At 47.2% G+C, this 22,663-nt stretch overlaps 1 protein-coding gene across 1 annotated transcript in view; it reads right to left on the reverse strand.

The window, feature by feature from the left end:
- COL9A2 (collagen type IX alpha 2 chain) overlaps positions 1-22,663 on the reverse strand; it is a 61,037-nt gene that overhangs the window by 1,940 nt on the left and 36,434 nt on the right. The window contains exons 17-31 of the mRNA XM_056846434.1: positions 21,538-21,591; positions 21,312-21,365; positions 19,309-19,362; positions 18,003-18,047; positions 17,813-17,866; positions 16,793-16,846; positions 16,238-16,291; positions 14,332-14,403; positions 13,101-13,136; positions 12,253-12,297; positions 9,152-9,184; positions 7,732-7,878; positions 3,538-3,592; positions 1,739-1,927; positions 200-277 (exon numbers count right to left, since the gene is read on the reverse strand). Of these exons, the coding sequence (XP_056702412.1) occupies positions 200-277; positions 1,739-1,927; positions 3,538-3,592; positions 7,732-7,878; positions 9,152-9,184; positions 12,253-12,297; positions 13,101-13,136; positions 14,332-14,403; positions 16,238-16,291; positions 16,793-16,846; positions 17,813-17,866; positions 18,003-18,047; positions 19,309-19,362; positions 21,312-21,365; positions 21,538-21,591 (1,024 nt within the window). The remainder of the gene's footprint in view (positions 1-199; positions 278-1,738; positions 1,928-3,537; positions 3,593-7,731; positions 7,879-9,151; positions 9,185-12,252; positions 12,298-13,100; positions 13,137-14,331; positions 14,404-16,237; positions 16,292-16,792; positions 16,847-17,812; positions 17,867-18,002; positions 18,048-19,308; positions 19,363-21,311; positions 21,366-21,537; positions 21,592-22,663) is intronic.

Here is a 22,663-nt window from a genome sequence, read left to right on the forward strand (position 1 = left end):
TCCAGATTAAAGTCCGCCACTCACATGGAGAAGTGGGGAATCAATCCTGGTTCTCCAGATTAGAGTCCACTGCTCCTAACCACAACACCACACTGACTAACAGGGATCTGTGAGGAACAATCACAGTTTGCATACAGGAAAACACCCTGTGGCATCTCTGTCCCTCTTTAACTTTAGTCCACCGCGGCAGGAATCTTACCTGGGATACCTGGTGGCCCTGGCATGCCTTGATGTCCACGCCCGGGTTCTCCTTGCTCTCCTTTCTCACCCCTCTTCCCTAGAAGTTTGGAAGGGAGAAAAGCCAGAGAGAGTTTGACCACTACATACTCAATATGCTGCAGGAAGGATGCTTTGGCTACTGCTTTATTTCAGATATTTCCACCCCCCGCTTCCAGTGACATTGTTTCCAAGCTGGCTTCCGGTAATCAGTAAATACAGAACCTCACGAAAGCAAACACATCAAGCAGTAAAGCAGGAGCTCAAAATCAATAGTAATAGCAACAGGTGTAAAGCAGCAAGGAGCCAGTCCATCAGTAAAATCCTCAGGCAGATAAAAGAGGTTTCAGCAGGTGTCTAAAATTCAGTCGATAGACTGCCTGGTGAATACCTTGGGGAAGAGGTTCTGCAATTGGGGTACCTTCTCAATAAAATGTGGCTCCATCTATGACAGCCACCCACCTAACAAGAAGAAGGAGTAGGAGTTGGTTTTTATATACCAACTTTCTCTACCACTTAAGGAAGACTCAAACCGGCTTACAATCACCTTCCCTTCCCCTCCCCACAACACCTAAAAGCTGAGAGAGCTCTAAGGAAGCTGTGACTAGCCCAAGGTCACCCAGCTGGCTTCACGTTTAGGAGTGGGGGAACAAATCCAGTTCACCAGATTAGCCTCCGCCGCTCATGTGGAGGAGTGGGGAATCAAACACAGTTCCCCAGATCGGAGTCCACTGCTCCAAACCATCACTCTTAACCACTACACCACGCTGGCTCTCAGGACACTTGAAAAAGGGTAACCAGAGTGATTTTATGTAACCAGCAGGATCACAAGGGAACCAGTGGTCCCAGAGAGATCCCCATCCTAAACCATACACACATAAGTGCTGTCAAGTCGCAACTGACTTACAGTGACCCCAGCAAGGTGTTCTCAAAGCAAGTAGGAAGCAGAGGTGGCTTGCTACTGCCTTCTTCTGCAGAGCCTGCCTTGGCAGTCCCCCAGCCAAGTACCGACCGCTGACACAATCAGGCTATACCATGCCACCCTACCTCCCCCACCCCTCCAAACCATAAATGACTTTAAACGCAAAACCCAACACTTAGAATAGAAATTTTATTACAGTCAATGACCAGCACAAGTAAAACAGGTAAGTTACCAATTTACAGTCGTCTAAAAAAACATCTGAATAAAACATGCTGGTTCATTTGTTAGTATAATGAATGAACCACTTGGTAAGAAAGGAGAGCACATATAATATGTTTGCCTTCATTTTCAAGACTGCTGGTTAGCACAGCCCCTCCTCCGTTGTATGTCAACTGCAGCAGCACAGAATCTAGCAAACTCAACACTTTAAATTGAGCCAGACATAAAATTGTAGCTGCGTTCCCATTCCCATCCCACGCTTTCTGGATAACAGAAGGGTGAGGGGACTCCAGTGTGTGTGTGGGGGACTCCCTAGGTTGGAAGAACCGTTGGAACTCCGTAGAGGTCTAGAAAGCTTTCCATACAGGGAAGCAGGCTTACCTTTGGGTCCAGTGTTACCAATCTGCCCCACTCCCCCGATGATGCCTGGGATGCCGCGAGGGCCAGTGTGTCCATGGGGCCCTTGGTGACCAGGAGACCCAGGGGGGCCGGGAGGTCCAGGAGGTCCCATCACACCTGCCCCACCCAGAGAGGCTCTTTTGGCACTCACAGCTAATTCAGCCAGTTGCTCTGAATGGCAGAGAAAGGGAGAAGTTGGAAGACATACACCCTTCCAGATTCAAGACAGACAAAATACTTTTTGTGCCTGGTACACAGTTAACCACTGGAATTCCCTGCCATAAGATGTGTTGATGGAGACTGGTGAAGGGACATTTTATACGTTCAAACAAAATCAAGTGGTAAAGTTTTGCCCGGAAGAGACTCCAGAGTTGCGGGTGAAGAGAATCACATGAATGTTCCAAATGCTTCCTCATGAACAAACACCCTGCGCACAGAAAGAGAGCATAGCAGGGAGAAGGAGAGGCTGAACCCTTCTCCTAACAAGTTAGCATTAAGCATGTGGGAAGATGGTTTTCAGGCTGGTTATGGAAGGAGAAGAAGAGCTGGTTTTTATATGCTGACTTTCTCTACCACTTAAGGAAGAATCAAACTGTCTTACAATCACCCTTCCCCTCCCCACAACAGACAGCCTGTGAGATAGGTGGGGCTCAGAGAGCTCTAAGAGAGCTGTGACTACCCCAAGGTCACCCAGCTGGCTTCATGAATAGGAGTGGGGAAACAAATCCAGTTCATCAGATTAAGCCTCTGTCGCTCATGTGGAGGAGTGGGGAATCAAACCCGGTTCTCCAGATGAGACTCCACCGTCCCAAACCACACCTCTTAACTGCTACACCACGCTGGCTCTCACTGCTCTTAACCACTACACCACGTTGGCTCTCACCACTCTTAACCACTACACCACACTGGCTCTCAGAGTGGAAGTCCTGGCAGTCTCCACCAGCAGCCTGATTCCCAAGGAAAACCATTCTGCTCGATCCCGTGGGATGCATTGATTGAACCTTAGAAGGCTCTCCAAGGGGACTGTGCACCCTCCCCAAGCCATCAAAGGCCATCACCTACAAAAGCTAAATGGAACTTCCCATTTCCCGAGGTACTCCACCTCTGAACCTCAGGCACTGGGGGGTGGACCAACGGAGGGGGGGGGGGCTGTTGCCCCAACATCCCACTCAAGAGCTTCTCTGAGCGCTGCCAAACAGGATGTGCTAGACGGAAGTTTCAAACCCGCAGGATTAATTTTATCACCCTTGGAGGATCTTTCATAGAAGTAACTCAAATCTTTTGCTTCGCTTTCGGTGAGTCCCGCTGAGGCCAGCCATATTTCATCCTTCTTCCCAATACGAGCATTAAAGTCCCCTGCCATCAGAATCTTTGCCCTAGGGTAGAGGTTGATCAATCTGTCTAATAAATCCTCTAGCAAGCACCAAACCTGGCTTAAGAGCATTTTGTTTTAAACAGGGGGAATATAAACTATCACTAGAATATGGGAATGTGCTTTAAACTCCAGGTAACGAGCTTGCTGGAGGTAAAGGGAAGACGACTGGGGAAGGCACTGGGAAACCACCCCGTAAACATGGTCTGCCTAGTAAACCTCAGGATGTGACGTCACCCCATGGGTCAGGAATGACCCGGTGCTTGCACAGGGGACTACCCTTACCATTAAACAGAGAGCACAGAAGGAGAAGATTCAAGGAGCTCTACTCTGTCATATTCGATGCACGAGCCAAGAAAGGCCCTTGGTCTGATCCAACTGGTCTTTTAACAGTCTTTGGGGACCCTACCTTGCAACATTTTCAGGACCACGTCGATAATGTGCTGATCTCCTGTATCCCTGCCCTGCAAAGAGGCAAGAAGAGAGGCCCTCGTTCATGTATCACTGTCATTGTATTTAGTCATTTCTACCCACTTTTCAGTCCCCAAAACGGCTTCCAAAAATTGATACAAACATAGCAGTAAATAGAGGATGCTTCCCTCGCCCTTCGACATGTAGCACTGGGCTCCTGGCTCCCTTCCCACCAACCCTCTAGCCCTGCCATGCTGGTCTTCTCAGTGGCCCAGGGGAAAGAGGGGAATAGCCGGGGCAGCAATATAATTAGCCCGATCATCTCAGTCATTTGGAAACGGACAGATCAGCAAAATGATGAATTGTGGTGATAACTGTGACTTTGCACACTGGGGGGGGGGGGAAGGCCAGACTTGGCAACCCAAAAGACCACCACTTCCTACCTAAAACCCACTGTGCATGTGATTTACTTATTTTCCAAAATACTTTTTGCTTCAGCTAGGCACAGGAAGAGACAAAGAGATACGCAAGAACACTGAAGAGTGGGCTTTATATTTGCCCCCTTGGCTTTCCCAAACAATATATTTAGCTTATTTTTGGCATTCATGAGGTCTAGAAACTTAAGTTTAAAACACACACGCCTCAAAATAAAGCAAAGGTTTTCAGTGTGCTGACTGCTGCATCAGATACCACAGCCTACATTTAGGGTACTGGCTCTGCTGAGCTTCTGAGATCCGACCAGATCGGGCTACACCTTGCCCACCTTCCCAAGTAGGACTGGAAAGAGGCAAATAAAGATCCTCATGGCTGAGATTGGAGTTCAGTAGCACCGTGAAGCCCAGCAAGGTTTCCAGAGTGTGAGCTTTTGAAAATCAAAGCTCCCTTCATAAGATACACTCCTAGACTAGTCTAACTGTATATTCATAACCCCATTCATATCTCCAAGAATCACAATTTCTCCTTGGTGGAAAGTCTTGTAAAACATTGAAAAAATTTCCCCAAAAAATTTCTTTTGCATTATTGGGAACTTAAATGTTGGCAATTGTTAATTTCATTCCATTTGAACCTTGAACCCACAGAATCAGAAATCTTCCATCTTCACCTTCACTTTCTGAAGGCCAACCAGCTTGTTTCTATTAATATATGTCGCTAGTCCTCTTTTCTTTGATTCTGACAGAGATGTGTAAAGGTTGCCAAGTTTGTTTGCTTTAAGAAGTTTTCCCAAATTTCCTTTTTATGTGAGTTTCCTGGAGACAAATTATATGAGAATTTAGATAGTTTTATGAAAAATGTTCTTTCTCTTTAAGGGCGAATTCAGTCCGTTGATATTGATTGAAGTAATCTTCAGCTGATCCATGTTGAAATATACATATTAAAAGCTCTTGTTTCATCTAGTTTGTCACCTTCTTGCTCTACAGCTAGAATTGTCCCCGGTGAGAGTACCACTTTTATTGTATCTAAGATGGCTTTCTTTTCCTTTGGCGACTGCATCAGAGCTCTGACTTTTCAAAGCTGATACCCTGGAAATCTTGTTGGCCTTTAAGGTGCTATTGGAATCTTGCTCTCCCTACTGCAGTTATCCACTTGAAACTAATTTCATGGCTCATATGAATTAGCGTAGCTGAATCCAAGAAAACAACATGGCTATCTGCAGCTGCTCTTTTTTTAAAAAAATTGCATTTTCAGTCAGAAATGTTTGCCTGAGACTGGGAAACCAGCTGGCAGTTGGTGCTCCTTATGCCAGCTGTGGGAATCTGTCTATCTGTCTGCCCCATAAACAGTCGGGCGTCCAGATCTCCTGGAAAAAAGGCACATCTCCAAGGGGCATCCGTAAGCCTTCAGAGTTAGAGAAGGGTGGGATGGGACTTCTCCCCGAGTGGAATCTCGCTTGCGGCTTCTCTCTTCCCTGCTTATGGGCGCATGAATTAAACTGCAGCATTTTAAGTGGGGACAAATAACAGCGCACCGCACAAAAAGGTGGCTCGAGCTGGTAAACCACTCCACAATTTACAGGGTCAGGCAAAAATCTAACCTCTCGTTCTAAGACCTACTGTCTACATCCTGCAGTGCTGAGTGGAACTGTTACCCTGTTACACCTTTGGTCTTCTGGGAAGATGAAGGGAAATGGAAGAATCCAGTTGATTTTATGCATTTCTTAAACTTTGATTATTTTTTTGCAGTACTTGGCACAGCCCATTAGGGGGTGGTGTCACCTTATTTATAATGTCCAAAATGTCAGAAAGGGGAAGGCTTCAGTGGTCTGTGATGGGATCTTACAGTCTCTTAAAAAAGCGAATCGCTGATGTGCAAGAACCCACTCTGAACTGGGGCCACAGTACAAGGGGAAGGAATTTAACCCTTCTGCCCCCACACAGTTTCACCATTCAAAATTGACTCCTCTGTTCTTATCAGTCCTGGAAAGAAAGAAAAAATACCCTCTATTTGGGGTTTTGTTTTTTATAATTCTAGGGCTACTAAGAGTACAGAAAGGTTGCTGAAGGGAGAGTGTTTAACCCTTTCCTCCACCTTCTCTTCCATTACCGGCCACAGTAAGCACATATATACGGTGTCCATCTTTTAAATTAACTGGGTTGTTTTCTGGTTTATGGTTTTATATATTTTACTGTTTTATTGTTATATTGGAAATTTTAATTGTTGTAACCCGCCCTGAGCCCGGCCTGGTCGGGGGAGGGCGGGCTAGAAATATGAAAATAAATAAATAAATAGCTCCTTGGGTGCTGTCTTAACGGCATTATAGGCCCCTGGGCAAAGCACAAACCACTCACAGGAATAAAAATGTAATTTGACAATAAAATTAAATATATATTTATTGGTGCTTCCATAATGAACAAGTCTTTTCTTACATTCTACTTCAGTATTTATTCTTAATCCAAACCCAAATGAACATTAATATTGTTCATTATCTTTAGCAAAGCACATGCTAAATAGGCAAGTCACAACATACATAGATTAGAATGGGGCTCCTACGCTCGTGGGGGGCCCCGGGCAACTGCCCAGTGCACCCATGCATTAAGACGACCCTTAGCTCTGATCCTAATGGGATTTTTCCTATCTTGTCTAGGATGCTATATGGCTCAGCAAGGATTTGAACCCAGGTCCCCGCCGCACCAGCCCTTTGTCCAGCCCTGTTGAACGTGAGCAGTGGTTTTTAAGGGGAACTTTCTGCCTGGTCTGCGGAATAGTATTTTTGGAAGGTGGCACTGTAATCACAGTTACTCCCTACGTGGGAGCAGCAAGGCGAGGGCAGTCAAGGGAAGTCCTTTTTATTCCTTTTGTGCATGGACTCTACGGAGAGCTGGGTCTCAGACTGGCATCAAGAATCTCCCCTCCCATGAAACGGGGAAGAACCTGAACCTTCTTCTGACCATTTCCACAGGGATGGTTGTGGACTCAGAATCACAGAGGACTAACTCTGTTTCCCAGACAGGAGTGAAACTAGAGAAATTAATAGATGGTTGCTAGCATTCTAGATGACGAAGCAGACTGGTTTTCTCACCCTAGGTGCCATTTTCATTGGGACAGAGTGGAGCTTTATAGACTAGAATTATAGAATCGAAAGAGACCACCAGGGTCATCGTCCAACCCCCTGCACAATGCAGGAAATACACAACTACCTCCCCCCCACACACACACACCCAGTGACCCCTACTTCATGCCCAGAAGATGGCCAAGATGCCCTCCCTCTCATGATCTGCCTAAGGTCATAGAATCAGCATTGCTGACAGATGGCCATCTAGCCTCTGCTTAAAAGCCTCCAGGGAAGGAGAGCTTACCACCTCCCAAGGAAGCCTGTTCCACTGAGGAACCGCTCTGTTACAAATTTTTTTTCCTAATGTCTAGACAGAAACTCTTTTGATTTAATTTCAACCTGCTGGTTCTGGTCCGACCTTCTGGGGCAACAGAAAACAACTCGGCACCCTCCTCTATATGACAGCCCTTCAAGTACCTGAAGATGGTTATCATATCCCCTCTCAGTCTTTTCCTCTTCAGGCTAAACATACCCAGCTCCTTCAACCTTTCCTCATAGGACTTGGTCTCCAGACCCCTCCATCATCTTTGTTGCCCTCCTCTGGACACGTTCCAGCTTGTCTACAACCTTCTTAAATTGCGGTGCCCCAAACTGAACACAATATTTGAGGTCTAACCAGAGCAGAGTATGAGATTTACTTACTGGGGCGCCCTGAGGCCCAGGCATTCCAGGCACGCCACGCTCCCCACCAAGCCCCCGAGGGCCGGGGGGTCCAGGGAACCCTCTGACACCAGGTGCCCCTGCGTCCCCAGTAGGTCCAGGAAAACCAGACTCTCCGCGGACACCTTGCTGTGAAACAAGAGATGCTAGTAAGAAGAGGTATCTTTCCAAGTATCCTGCATTCCCTTTGGGCTTCGGAGGTCTACTGCATCATGAGAAGACCCTCTCAGAGAGTCCTTTATGTGTTGGAACAATAGAATCTGTATTGCCCCGTTGGTTACGACCAATCATACATCCAGCTCTACATTCAATGTTACAACAGCCTGGCAGGTACCACAGAGGGTTTAAAAAAACAGGGGGCACAAGCGTTAAAACCCATTGATCCCTACTAATCCTCAATATAAGGTAGCTCATAATGTGATCAAGGGTTTTCATTTTTTATTATCATGGCTAATAAACACTATCTTCCATATACCCATCTAATAATAATGAAGAAAGAAGATAGTAGTAGTAGTAGTAGGTTTTTATATGCCAACTTTCTCTACCACTTAAGGAAGAATCAAACTGGTTTACCATCTCCTTCCTTTCACCTCCCACAACAGACACCCTGTGAGGTAGGTGGGGCCGAGAGAGCTTGAAGACAGCTGTGACTAGCCCCAGGTCACCCAGCTGGCTTCATGTGGAGGAGTGAGGAAACCAATCCGGATCACCAGATTAGCATCCGCCGCTCATGTGGAGGAGTGGGGAATCAAACCCAGTTCTCCAGATTAGAGGCTACCACTCCAACCCAACGTTCTTAACCACTACAGTTGGTTTTTATACCCTGCTTTTCTCTACCTTTAAGGAGTCTCAAAGCGGCTTACAGTCGCCTTCCCTTCCCCACAACAGAGACCTTGTGAGGTAGGTGGGGCTGAGAGAGTTCGGAGTGAACTGAGATTGGCCCAAGGTCATCCAGCAGGCTTCATGTGGAGGAGTGGGGAATCAAACCCCGTTCTCCAGATTAGAGTCCACCGCTCTTAACCACTACGCCATGTTTATGCAGGCGGCCACTGCAACATCTTTTAGCCATGTGTTCCAAGGTCACTGAATCACTGTGCAAAGCAAGACTGCCTTTCACCTGCCGGCTTTTGTGGAGCATTTGCAGTCCACGTGAGCGAAAATGTTGCCGTTTTATTCATTCACTCCATGCACAATTTTACCCACATCATTATAGAAATTTCTCATGTATTCCTCAGAGAGACTTGTTTTTCTACGCTAACCCCTCCCCGACATCATTGCGCTTTTCTTCACAGATCATCAGAAGAATTAAATTAAGCCTTTTGTTTACATAAAGATTTGTTCCCTTCCCAGCTTGCCGTGCTGAAGTCAGCGCATATTTACATTCTGTTTTGCAAATAATCACCTGTCCCTTGGGTCCTGGCTCTCCGGATTCACCCTAGGAACGAAAAACAGAAAGCAAGCTAAGAGCAGCCCCACCGTTAGTAGACTTTTGAGTATCCAGGGGAAAACTATGTGCGTCCCTACCATCATTGTATCAATAGAAGAAAAAGAAAGGATCGCGCATACCTCGAGGCTGGGTCATGTACACAAATGTTTACTTTTCTCTAGGAAACAAGACAGTCGTGATCTTCCTCAAGGAAGAAAGAAACAGGGACACGTTTCTCATCAGTCATTGGCTGCCTGATTTGTGCCTGACCCAAGGGTAGCTCTTGGCGGAGCAGCTCGGGCACCACGGAGCGTTCACAAACATCCTAACTGCTCAGATGGACGGTGCCAGCGCACTGATTAGCGGTGCATCATTTCTGAGGCAAGTTTTAAAGTTTGGCTGGGGGGGAGTGGGTGGGACTTTAAATAAGGTAAAGGTGACAGGAAGGACAAAGGAGCTCCGAAGGCTGAAGAGTTGTGAGGAAACTTGCTCGGTGGATGAGAAAGCTAGTGAAGTTGGAGGAGGGAGAGAGAGAGCTGGATTTTCTGTACTATTTTGAACCAACCAGCTGTGTTTTTCCATGCCTGTAAACTTTGGCATCAAAGGCAAGTGGCAGAAGGCACAAAACTGAGGGTGGCCAGGTGTCCTATTTTTTTTGTTGAAGGCCTCTTTTCTGAAAGCTCTGGAATCTACTTCTGTCTAGTCAAACCAGCCGACGTGGTGGTGAAGAGGCTCAATTCCTGAGCAGCCATAAGGGCACCCCTAACTATGCGCCACTGGAAGAATGGCTGCTCAAATTAGACTAAGTTGTTCTGGGGTGACTGAAAGATGCGGAGCCTTAAGACCAGAGGGAAAACAGGAGGCATCTTCAGAAGTTCCCCATCCACTAGGGTTGCCAACCTCCAGGTAGTAAGACAAGAAAAAAAGCACCTCCGTGCTAGTACCGTAAGGTTAGGAAACTGGCACAGGAAAAGAGTAGTACAATAATACAAAAAATGTGTGTATTGTGTTTCAAAACATCTTAACAAGTACACAAGACTACAACAAGTGACAAAAATAATATGTACAAAATATACAAGACTTGTAGTACAATCTATAAATAGTATAGTCTATAAATAGTGGAATCTTCTCAGTATATAGATGAATATTTTAAAAGTCCATCAGGTACTTGTAGAAATAGTTAAGAATTCTTCATTAAGCATGATGGGTGGGGGACGGCCGTTTCAAGATTTCTTCAGCCCCATTTCCAAATAGATATCTAAGCTTAATTAACTTCTCATAAAGATTGCTCACTAGTTCCCGTAGGATACTCCCAAGTGTAGGCAGCAGCTCAAATTAGACTAAGTTGTTTTGGGGTGACTCAAAGATGCGGAGCCTTAAGACCAGAGGGAAAACAGGAGGCATCTTCAGAAGTTCCCCATCCACTAGGGTTGCCAACCTCCAGGTAGTAGCTGGAGATCTCCTGCTATTACAACTGATCTCCAGCCAATAGAGATCCGTTCCTCTGGAGAAAACGGCTGTTTTGGCCACTGGACTCTATGATATTGAAGTCCCTCCCCTTCCCAAACCTCTCCTTCCTCAGGCTCTGCCCCAAAAATCTCCCGCAGGTGGCAAGGAGGGGCCTAGCAACCCTACCATGCACAGTTAGCTCAAGGCAAAGCTGCCACCAGGGTGCATTTTATTTCTTCTTCGATGATACATGTGTAAATGTATACTGAGCTGTATTTCTATTTAAATGATAAATGTGTAAATTTGCATCTATGAATGTAAATTAGGATAGGCAAACTGTGTACAATCCCCCTCATTGTCCACTTTTTTGGATGCCTCGTCCTCTTGTTGGATCAAACATAGATGGCCCCTCTAACAAAACCCAAGGTAACAACTAAGGTTGCCAGTTCCATGCTGGGGAATCCACAAGATTTGGGCATGGCGCCTGGGGACAGGAGGGAGCTTAGAGGGGATGCAGTGCCCTAAAGTCCACCTTCCAAAGCAGCTATTTCCTCCAGGGGAACTGATCTCTGTCGTCTGGAGCACAGTTGTACTCCCTGAAGCTCTCCAGCCACCACCTGGAGGTTGGCAACACAAGGCCACAACATTCAAATTAAGTACACCCAAGAAACAGCATTAACGGGGAGGCCCTCCAGATGGGAAAAGGGGCAATTTTATGGGTTCCATTATGTTTTTATGTACTGAAAACTGACAAAGAGGAATTAAGAGCAACAGTCCTGAGACACTAAGGTTGTCAGTGGCAAGTTAATCTCCCCCGCCCAGCCTATTCTCTCCAGGATCAGATGAGCATGCCTATTACATTAGGTGCTGTGGAACACAGGAAGGACAATGCTGCTGCAGTTGTCTTGTTTGAGGGCTTCCTAGAGGCACAGTGGTTGGCCACTGTGTGAACAGACTGCTGGACTTGATGGGCCTTGGTCTGATCCAGCATGGCCTTTCTTATGTTCTTATGTAAATTAATGGCTGTGTATTGGGGGAGGGGCATTGTAATGGTACAGGTGAATCCTGATCCTGGCATTTGCCCAGCCTCCACTGAGATCATGGCAGAGGCTGTTTATGCTTGGTAATTAGTAGCGCATTCCAGGTTGAAGTGCCCCGCATTTTTTTTTTAATTTCTTCATGCTGAACCATCATTCCAGATTCACTGCGAAGCTGGCACATACCTGCTTCGCATTTCTTAAGAGCCCCTTTAACGCGACCTTTTGTATTTGCTCTGCCCCCGCACAGAAGCATTTACTGAAGGAACCATGAAAAATCACAGCCGCGGCTTATCTATGCAAACATTAGGTTAGCTGTGCAAAGAAGGAACGAAGGAGCAGGCGAGTGGGGGTGGTGGAATTTGTTTGACTTTCTCCTCAGCACTGAGTGAGGAGCAGAATCCACCCTGCATAAATGGCCAGAGATTTCTCTTCATTCTGCACAACCTGAGCAGCCGCTTGTTCTGGGGAGGGAAAAGGACCGAGGAGCCGGCACCTCCCTGGATTTGGCTCAGCTGAGTGCTTTTCACCCACTGAATGCAACCCACCGGCCCAGTCTGGCATCTGCAAGGCAAGCAGAATCCCCCTTACCTTCTCCCCCTTCTCCCCAGACAGGCCTTCGACACCAGGATCTCCCTGTGAGGAAAGAAGAGAACGTCAAAAAAAAGTCTGCCTCATCGAGCCAGACTCCCCTTCCTCCTCTGCCTCACTGCTCCATTCCCACATGTCTGGCATAAAGATTTGTCCTAAACTACTACAGAAGAGTCTCTTTCTCCCTGTCAAGCATTTTGGCAAGGGACTTGGCCCCAAAGCTCACTGCCCCAAAGCTTGGCTCCAAAGCTCAGGAGCAGGGATGGGCTTCAAGAGACAGGCCGGTTCCAGGGGAGGAAGGATTCACGGATCTGCTGGCCTCAGATCCCATTGGGCTTTCAAGGTGAATGCCAGCATTTTGTATAGCCTGATAGTTTCAGATTTATATTGTAAATCACCTTGGGGGGAAATGTGTTGAAAGGTGGCCTGGAAATATTGTGAGTGAATAAATAAAATATTATTCATTACACCCCTATCCAGGTTCCCAATAACAAATGGGGTCTAAAAATTGTGCCCAACAACTGGTACTTGGGTTGCTGAATGGTACTCCATCTGGCTCATAGAAACTCTTGCTGGCTTCTAGGATCTGCAAAAATTCCTCCACCCCAGCCTTTTCCTTCTGAGCTTTCACTGATCTCCCAAGGGCCTCATCCAGATGCTGATCAGGTGGATACCTGCTTAGCATGCAATGCCCCCTACTGAGCCACTGGAATGCAAAGTACAGTGGTAGGGTTGGACAAACAGTGCTCAGAGCAGCTGGTAATTCTCTGACGGCCCTAGCCAAGCTGACTTCAAAAAGAAAGCAGTAAAAGGGTTGTTATTTAAAAAGAACAAGTACAGATACTTACAATGTCCCCTTTGGACCCAATTTTCCCTGGGAAGCCCTAGAGAACCGAGCAAAAAGATGTGGTGATTTAGGAGGAGCAGAACGTACTACAAGATTGTACAGACGTTTCTACAAGGCCGTTTTGTCAAGCCCATGATAGCAAGGACAACCCGGTCATCAGTACCGCAAAGATCGACATTTGCTGCCCAGTGTGCAAACGCCGTGGGAGCAGGCACACTGCAACACCAGGAAGTGCTCTTCTGCCCAGCAAACGGCAGGTGAGCAAAGCCAGAATCTGGAAAATGTGGGCAAAACACGCAGGGAGAGCGAGGCGACCTCTGACGGGTGGAAAAGGCATGCATAATCAAAAGGAAGCCCCGAAGCAGTCGGCGGGGATGACCGTGGGGAAACATCCCTGCATAGAAGGCCATAGTATGTCTTTTTCTTTCTTTCTTTTTTTGCAATCAGTCACAACTGACTAACAATGACCCATGGGGTTTTCAAGGCAAAAGATGTTCAGAGGTGGTTTCCCATTGCCTGCCTCTGCATAGTGACCTTGACCTTCCTTGCGGTCTCCCATATAAATCCTTACGAAGGCCGACCCTGCTTAGCTTCCCAGATCTGACAATAGTGTAGCAGCGTAAAATATCCAGGGACCTTTGCTCACATACATAATTTATACAGGGGACAGTATTCATATCTACTTGGTGCATAGCCTGGATTGCTCAGGCACAGAGTTTTAATATTGTGAGCAATGGAAAATATACAACCCTGACTTTGGCCATTAATTCCCTATGAATCAAACCTCTCTCCTCCCCTCTGAATTTCCTGATCCTGCACTAGTACCTTCTACACAGTGCTACATGAAGGAGGTGTAAGGCTGTGGCTCAGTGGAAGAGCCTCTGCTTGGCATGCAGAAGGTCCCAGGTTCAATCCCTGGTATCTCCAGTTAAAGGGACTAGGCAAGTAGGTGATGTGAAAGACCTCCGCCTGAGACCCTGGAGAGCCGCTGCCGGTCTGAGTAGGCAGTACTGACTTTGATAGACCAAGGGTCTGATTCAGTAGAAGGCAGCTTCATATGTTCATGACGGTTAATCATCTTTATGCAAAGGACGCCTATTTCTGCAAACCTGTCCAAGTTGCGGATTTGTTTCCTTTTTTTTAAGATTCTTGGACTTGCCAGCCATACTGGTTTTTTCCCCTTCATGTCACTGAATGTCATTGTATTCGGGTCAATCATAGTGAGATGGTACCTTGTCACCTTTGACTCCAGGAAGACCTTGTGGGCCTGGGATTCCCGGTGGGCCCTGCTCCCCTTTCGCGCCCTGCAAATAAAAGGAGAAAGAGAAAGTTACACAGAAAAAATTGAGAAGGGCAGAAGCAATGCCGTTGGGAATGCTGCCGGAAAAGATAGATAAGAATCATAGAGACTTGTTCAACTATAGGATCACAGCAGCGAGACTAGTACTGGCAACAAGAAGAAACTCCAGAACTGGAAAAATGGCAAGATAAAATGGCAGAATATGCAGTGATGGCAAAACTATCCAACTTGGTGAATGGCAGAACAATGGAAGAATTTCAGAAGAAATGGGTGTTTTATTTTGATTATATAAAGTAGAAACAATGACTTAGTAAAGAAGGGTGGTGGAATATTAATAAATAAAAGAATACCAATATTAAGGCAGTAGATTTATGGTGTATATGAAATAGTTTAGTGCAGCAGACAAAGAATAAAAGTAAAGTATGGAATGGGAAATATGAATTATATTAAGTATCAAGTATTAAGTATTGCTTCGATAGATAGCCTGAAAAGTAGTAGAAACATGGATAAAGGATTTAGATAGATTATTGATTAAATAAATGTCCAGTACGACATGAATGATCAATTCAAAACGAACTCCCCGAAAGACTGCTTACACTGTATGTATGTGAACAATTGAGAATGTTATGTTTATTTGTTTGTTTGTGTTTAAAATTTCTAAAAAATATATTTAAAAAAAAGAAAGAAAAATTTAGAAGGGCCTTTAATCCTGAAGAGTGGCAGAGACTTTAGTTCCTGAAATGACTTAATCGCTAGTATTTGCCCAGGAGAATGTCCAAGTGTAAAATTGTTGAAAGATATGTGTAGTTTTAGCTGGTATCTATTAGGACTATCCTGTGTTTATCAAGATCATTTGTATATAACTTTTATTCTTTCTGCAATTAATGTTTCCTTTATTTACCTACAGGTCATGGACTGTAATAATAAAGAACTGAACTGAGAAAGAGAAAGAGAACGCTCCTGAGGAAGAAGAGGAACCCAGGCAGGAATCCTTCAGATAAGTAAAGCCAAGGAAAGCGAACCACGAAGATGGATTCATTCAAAACTATCACCTTCGCAAGCCTCCCTAAGGTTGTTCACTGGTTATGTGCCAGCTCGTTGCATGTTAGATTATACCATGTGATGGGATATCTATGCACTTGTCCATGGTTTACAAACATTCAGCAAAGTAGAACCGAAATCCACAGCAAGCCTCAAACCGGCAGCCGGAGAGATTTCAGGAAGGGATTCCGTGTGAGAGCCACCAAAGAGAGGGCTTGACAACGAGATCAGCGAGGAAGCCTCCCTGCACCAAATGGATAGAGAAGAGGGCAGCATACATGCTTCCCCTCTTCTCCATTTTATCCTCACAACGATCCTGTGAGGTAGGATAGGCAGAAAGAGTGACCGGCTCACGGTCACCCAGTGAGTGTCAGGGCAGAAGGAGGGTTTGAACTCGGGTCCCTCCCCAGCATTGTTTTGAGTGCTTCATAATACTGAGGGCACATGCCCTTTGTCTTGTCATCTCTCTTCGCTCAGCCATCTGAAAAGTCATCCTCGGAGAAGTTCAGGAAACATAGGCCTTCAGGAAGAGAGCCTTGCAGGCTCGGTTATATTCAGAGGACCAAGTTTCTCCCCAGAATCTGGATGCTGGACGTCTAACTGCATGTGGTAGAACTGTGGCAAAGCCCCAATTTTAGGACTCTTGTCAACCGGGGAAACCGTAGGGAGAAGGAAGGTGATGGGAAGGCAGAATAACATGTTGAGAAACTACAGAATAATAAATGAGGATCGGGGAAGGGTGAAAAAGGAATAGTGGTCCCTCTGGATGAAAGAACTCCAGATCCACATATACTCACCACTTTCCCCTGCGGCCCCGGAATACCCACCGGGCCCCTCTCTCCCCGATCTCCCTGCAAAAAAGGAAGGGTGAGCAGGTCAAGATACCCGGCTCTTCCTGGGCCACTTATATCAACGGCTCTTACGGGCGTGCTGCTGAGGAAATTAGGCTTGCCAACCTCCAGGTGGGGCTTGGAGTTCTCGTAGACTTTCAACTCATCTCCAGGCGACAGAGATCAGTTCCGCTGGAGGGAACGGCAGCTTCAGAGGGTGGACTTCATTGTCTTCACATCCCACACAAAGCTCCCTCCCTTGCCCAAACTCTACCCTCCCGAGGCCCCGGTCCCAAGGATTCCTCAAGTCAGCATTCCTGTTGGAGGCGGCACCCAATACATGTTCCGGTCCCTGAAATGGAAGACTGTGCTCTCTGCGGTGAAAGCAAAAATGCAGCTCAACCCAGAAGCTTTTACAAAAAAACCGCTGGAATTATTTGTGCGCCCGTTTTTAAAGAAAATGGCGCCCTCCCTAGGAAATCAACATGACCCCGGCCTTAGAGGCGATTATTCAAGACTGACCTTCACACCAGGGACCCCTTGAGGGCCGACTTCCCCACGTGGTCCAGGCTCACCCTACAGGGAGAAATGCAGAGATCTCATTGTAAAGGGACAAATCCCCCCCCACAAAGTAGCTTTGTCAGTCTGCAGTAGCCAGAACAACAAAGAGCTCTGTGGCCTAGGAGGTGATTAACAAATGTATGGTGTGAAATTCATTAAACGTGTTAATTCTTTGAGATGCCGTGGGACAGTGTGTGCTTTGTGACTCGAGGACTTCACAGCTCAATGCTGCCTCCTGCAGGCCCAAAAAGGACACCGCAGGCATTAAAAGGGATTCTTACTTACGGTATCCCCTACCCGCTTTTTATAATTCACATCCATTGGTAATTGATTAATTTGCAGTCACTAAATAAAGACAACAAGAATTCAAGTTCAAGGGCAGAGAGCAGGGCCAGCCTGCCTCGTTTGGTTGCAGCCGAGTAGCTTCCAATCGAGGAAGCTGTTAGCGCCCACTCAAATTGGGCTGTTTTAATGCCCCAATGCACCGCCCACCCCTGCTGTACATTTCTTCCACGACAGCCTGTCCCATGCTGGCTTCTGAAGCAGAGCATGCTACTACACTGATCCCCACAGTCTGAATTAGGGATACCAGGTTATCGCCTGGCACCCCTGTGAGCTTTGGGGGCGGGGCGGGTGCCAGACATGACATCACACAATGTGTCGATGTCACATCTGGGTTGCTGCGCTGAGGGAGCGTTCGGGTTTTTGCCCAGACGTGACGGGAGCAAGAAGTGCGACATCAGTCCCACCCCAGCACCTTCCCTCACTGTTTCACCTGCCAGCCCAGAGCCAAGGATGGGTAGAAGGGCCCAGTGCGTGGGAAAAGCCCTCCAGAAGCTGGCAAATGGCTTGCCTGGCATGCGTACATATGAAGTCAAGACACAGCCATGCCCCTCCCAGAGACTGTAATATAACGTCTGAGAAAGGACCATGTCAGTTAAAATACAATGCAATAAAGGGAAGGGAGCCACTTATACTTACCATTTTCCCAGGTAGCCCAGAGGAACCTGGCAGACCACGCCCTCCTGGTTCACCCTGTAAAGGGGTGGGGGAGTGGGGAAAGAGAGGGACCAATTCAGTGCATTTAACAGTCCCATACCTGTGGCGACCAGCCTCTATGTTTTACAGGCAAAAGGAAACAGGATACTTAAACTCAAAAAGGCTGTTTTACCTTCTGTCCTGGGCCACCTTTGGTTCCAGGTGTGCCTGGCAAACCCTAAAGGGAAACAGGAAAAACCCAACACATATTATTTATTTATTTTTGTGTTTGTTTGTTTGTTTGTTATTTCAATTTCTAACCTGCCCTCAGAGCGAGTAACAACATTAAAATCAACGTACAGATCATAAAACTTCTAAAAATTTTTTTTTTAAAAAAACTATACAGCTCTCAACAGTCTAAAACAGGTGTGTCAAACATATGGGCTGAGGGCCGGACTCGGCCCCTTGAGAACTCTTATCCAGCCCGCAAACCAGCTGAGGCAGCCGCCACCACCCCCTGTCCCGATCTGGGCTGGTGAGGCATGGCCCGGCCCGACCAAGTGACATTTGTGTCATATCCGGCCCTTGTAACAAATGAGTTCGACACCCCTGGTCTAAAACATAATCTAAAACATCGGATGGCGCTAAAAACACAGTACCCGCTGAGAGCACAGCCGGCAGACTCTTACCTCATAAATAAACAAATACAGATAAGGAAGGGGTAGGGAGGCCATCAGTGATGGCATCCGCGGCTGCTCTCAACTGTAGGCCTGGTGGAATAACCCTGTTTTGCAGGCCCTGCGGAAGTCTGTCAGGTCCCGCAGGGCCCTGATATTTCTAGGAAGAGCGTTTCACCAGGCCGGAGCCAGGGCCAAAGAAGCCCTGGCTCTTGTTGAGGACAGCTGCACACTTCTAAGGCAGGGGACCACCAACAGATTGGTATCCGTGGAACGTAATGTCCTCTGGGGGGTATACGAAGGTCCCAGACATTGGTTGTGTGTATGAGCCATCTATTTCTGTTCTGGTTTGGGAAGGGCTTTGGGCAAGATGCAGTCTTGGAATGAACGTTCCTTCTCACAGAAGGCTGACAATGCTTTACCTCCACTTAATGGCTAGTGATAGGGATCCGGTGCTAGAGGGACCGCTTGGTTAAGCTCTGCGTGGCATTTTATTTACCAATTACATTTTTGTCCCACCCTTCCTTGAAGAAGTTAAGAGCCATGTAGGCCAGTTTCCTCCGCCTCCATTTTATCATAGCCACAACCCTATGAGGTAGATTAGACTGGCAGTCCGACAGGACCAAGGTCACCCTTTGAGCTTCATGGCAGGTGGGGATTTGAACTCAGGTCTCCTGGGGCTTTGTCTGACACTTAAACCACATGGTGTAATAGCAGATCTCCAGCTAGTACCTGGAGGTTGGCAACCCTATGGATTTGGAAACATAGAAAGTAGCAAACAATTTCATGATGGGCTCTGATTGGGAAGAACATAATACTTACGGCTAATCCTCGGTGACCAGGTGGCCCGGGAAGGCCTGGCTGCCCGGCACTCCCCTGCAAGTCAGAACAAGGAAAGCCGTTAGAATCACAGAATCATAGAATTAAAAAGAACCACCAGGGTCATCTAGTCCAACCCCCTGCACAATAAAGGAAATTCACAACTGCCTTCCGCCACTCACACCCCCAGTGACACCTACTCCACGCCCAGAAGATGGCCATAAACAATCATCCAGGATCCCTGGATTGCTTCCTGACCCCAAAGTGGCGATTGGCATTTCCCTGGACATGTAAGAAAGGGCCACAAGAGCCTAGCATTGACACAACCCTTCCTGTCCCCCCTCTCATAGTCTGGCTAAGTCCACAGATTCATCATTGCTGTCATATGGCCATCTAGTCTCTGCTAAAAAATACCTCCTAAGAAGAAGAGCCCACCACCTCTCAAGGCAGCCTGTTCCACGGACGATCCGCTCTAACTCAGTGGAAGACAGCAAATTATGGAGCAAGGAAAGGCTTCCTAACAATCCAAAGGCATGCTGTTGCATAGGGTTGCTAACTACAAGTTGGGAAATTCTTGGAGATTTGGGGGTGTAGCCTAGGGAAGGCAGGGTATAGGAAGGGGAGGGACCTCAGTGCGGTATAATGCCATAAAATCCACTTTCCAAAGAAGCCATTTTCTCCAGGGGAACTGATCTTGGTGGTGTGGAGAGAAGGAGAGTTGGTTTTTATACCCTGCTTTCTCTTCCTTCAGGAGTCTCAAACCGGCTTAGAATCACTTTCCCTTGCCCTCCCCACAACAGACACCTTGTGAGGTAGGTGGGGCTGAGAGAGAGTGACTGGCCCAAGTTCACCTAGTTGGCTTCATGTGGAGGAGTTCAAACAAATCCAGTTCACCAGATCAGCCTCCGCCGCTCACGTGGAGGAGGGGGGAATCAAATCCTGTTCTCCAACTTAGAGTCCTCCGCTCCAAACCACCACTCTTAACCACTGCACCACACTGGTGTACAGATCCATTCCACCAGTGGAGGCACTTGCCTCCTGTGGAAGATGCCTACTCGTGATATAAGATGCTCTTCTGAGCACCTCGTGCCAAGGGAAGGTTCACCAGATTAGAGTCCGCTACTCTTGTGGAGGAGCGGGGAATCAAACCTGGTTCTCCAGATTATAGTCCACCGCTCCTAACCACTACGCCATGCTGGCTCTCAGCATAATTCCAGGAAATCTCCAGGCCCCACCTGGAGGCTTGTAATCCTAAACATGTACAGGATGGTCAGCAGGAAGTGAGCCTCAGACCTCCTGGTGGAACGGAGGCATCACTGTAGAAGTTCGTGCAAGGATGAGGCTCCCAGCTTGCTATCTGACCAAGCAACAAAGTAGGAACGGAGCATACCAAAGCCTCTTTGTAGCCACAGCACGGCCACCAAAGGAGGACAGAATGCTACAGCCCTCTTGGAGGACTAGTGCCTACCCACAGGAGCAGGCCCTAGATATTTTTGGTGTTGCCTAGCAGTCGCAGAGTGTGGCTGCTGCGCAGAGGGAAAATAACCTCTGCTCAACATTTGTCTTGGGGTTGCCATGAAGAAGAAGAAGAGTTGGTTTTTTATATGCTGACTTTCTCTACCACTTAAGGAAGAATCAAAGCGGCTTACAATCACCTTCCCTTCCCCTCCCCACAATAGAAACCCAGGGCTGAGAGAGCTCTAAGAGACCTGTGACTAGCCCAAGGTCACCCAGCTGGCTTCATGTATAGGAGTGGGGAAACAAATCCAGTTCACCAGATTAGTTTCTGCTGCTCATGTGGAGGAGTGGGGACTCAAACCCGGTTCTCCAGATCAGACTCCACTGCTCCAAACCATCTCTCTTAACCAGTACACCATGCTGGTTTTGCACAGTTGGAAGCACAGATTTGCACAAGAAACAAATCTGAATGATGCCGTGGGCTGAATTGGCAAGAACACGTTTTTTCACACTTCTTCCTCTCGTACTTTAAGCAGATGCCTTCTTACCTTCAACCCAGGGATACCCGGAGTGCCGTCTTTGCCATCAATCCCAGGAAGACCCTACAAAAGAAAGGGGAGAGGATAAATCATGTTTTTGGGTGTTGGCCATGTTTCAGAAAGTTTGGGGGTTTCTTCAGGCAGGAAACCAAGCAAACTCCACCCCCCCCCCAACATGTTTTTGCCAGAATCCTGTGGGGCTGTGAAATGGAACTCAGAAAGAGGCAATACTTACATTTCCCCCTTTGGGTCCCATTACTCCCTGGGGGCCTCTGATGCCACGAGCACCCTAGAAAGGAACGAAAAAGGAATGAAGGTAAAAACTGAGTAAGTACCAACACAGCACATGGCTATGGTTTCTACATCTGATTGGATGGAAATCCAAGGATGGCTCTTGATTGGTAGAGGCAGGAAGGGGGCGGGGCTCCATCAGTCTCCAGTGGCATCTACAGGATTCTATGAGGACCTTAGAGCACGATATCTCTCTCCTCTTTTAATACACAAATCCAGTGCCTCTGTGTCTGATATAGTGCCTTTTTTATTAAGTGGTAGGGATTCCAAGGCTACATTGGCAGTGGCAAAATTTATCTCAGTCCTTATATCCCCCAAACATTAGATTCAAAACCATGCTGCTCAAGATCAATGGATTAAGGAGCTTCTAAGGGACAAAGGAAAGAATTCAGACTGTATAGAAACTGAAGGATGGTTCAGTTTACTGATACAGCGATTGCCAGCAAAAGAGAATAAACATGCCTTGCCTGTTAGCCCTCCAGGGCACATGGTTGGCTGCTGTGTGAAAAAGGAAGCTGGACTTCTGGTCTGATCCAGCAGGGCACCTCTGACATCATTAACGGCTACAAGCCCTGATAGCTAAAAGGGAGCCTCCATGTTCACAGGCAGCGTACCTCCAAATGGCAGAAGCCAGGGACATAAAACAAGGGAAGGCAGTTACCTTCATGCCCTGCTTCTGAACTTCTAGAGGCCTCTGGCTGGCACAGCTGGAAACAGAACGCAAGACTGGAGGGGGTTTGGTCTGACCCAGCCAGGCCGTTCTTAGGCTGTACAAGATTGTTTGGAAACATCCAACCCAGAAATCACAGGCATTATGAATGTCACTTCTGAGGTTGATCCAAAGACTCTTGCCCCCCCCCCCCCCCAATTGTCTGGCTTCTTTCTGCTCAAGGGATGGAGGGGGGGGGAGAGACACAAGCATATAAACCTCTGAAGCCCCATTTATAATGTTTCGCCACAACAGTTCCTCCTCCCTCCCCGACAGCAGCAGGGGGCTGGAATCCTCTAATCCAATTTGTACGGCATCCAAGTCAAAACACGTCTCGGCTTTGATGATGATCAAGTTAATG

Source organism: Euleptes europaea, chromosome 3 (assembly GCF_029931775.1).
Source record: "Euleptes europaea isolate rEulEur1 chromosome 3, rEulEur1.hap1, whole genome shotgun sequence".
Classification (NCBI taxonomy): domain Eukaryota; kingdom Metazoa; phylum Chordata; class Lepidosauria; order Squamata; family Sphaerodactylidae; genus Euleptes; species Euleptes europaea.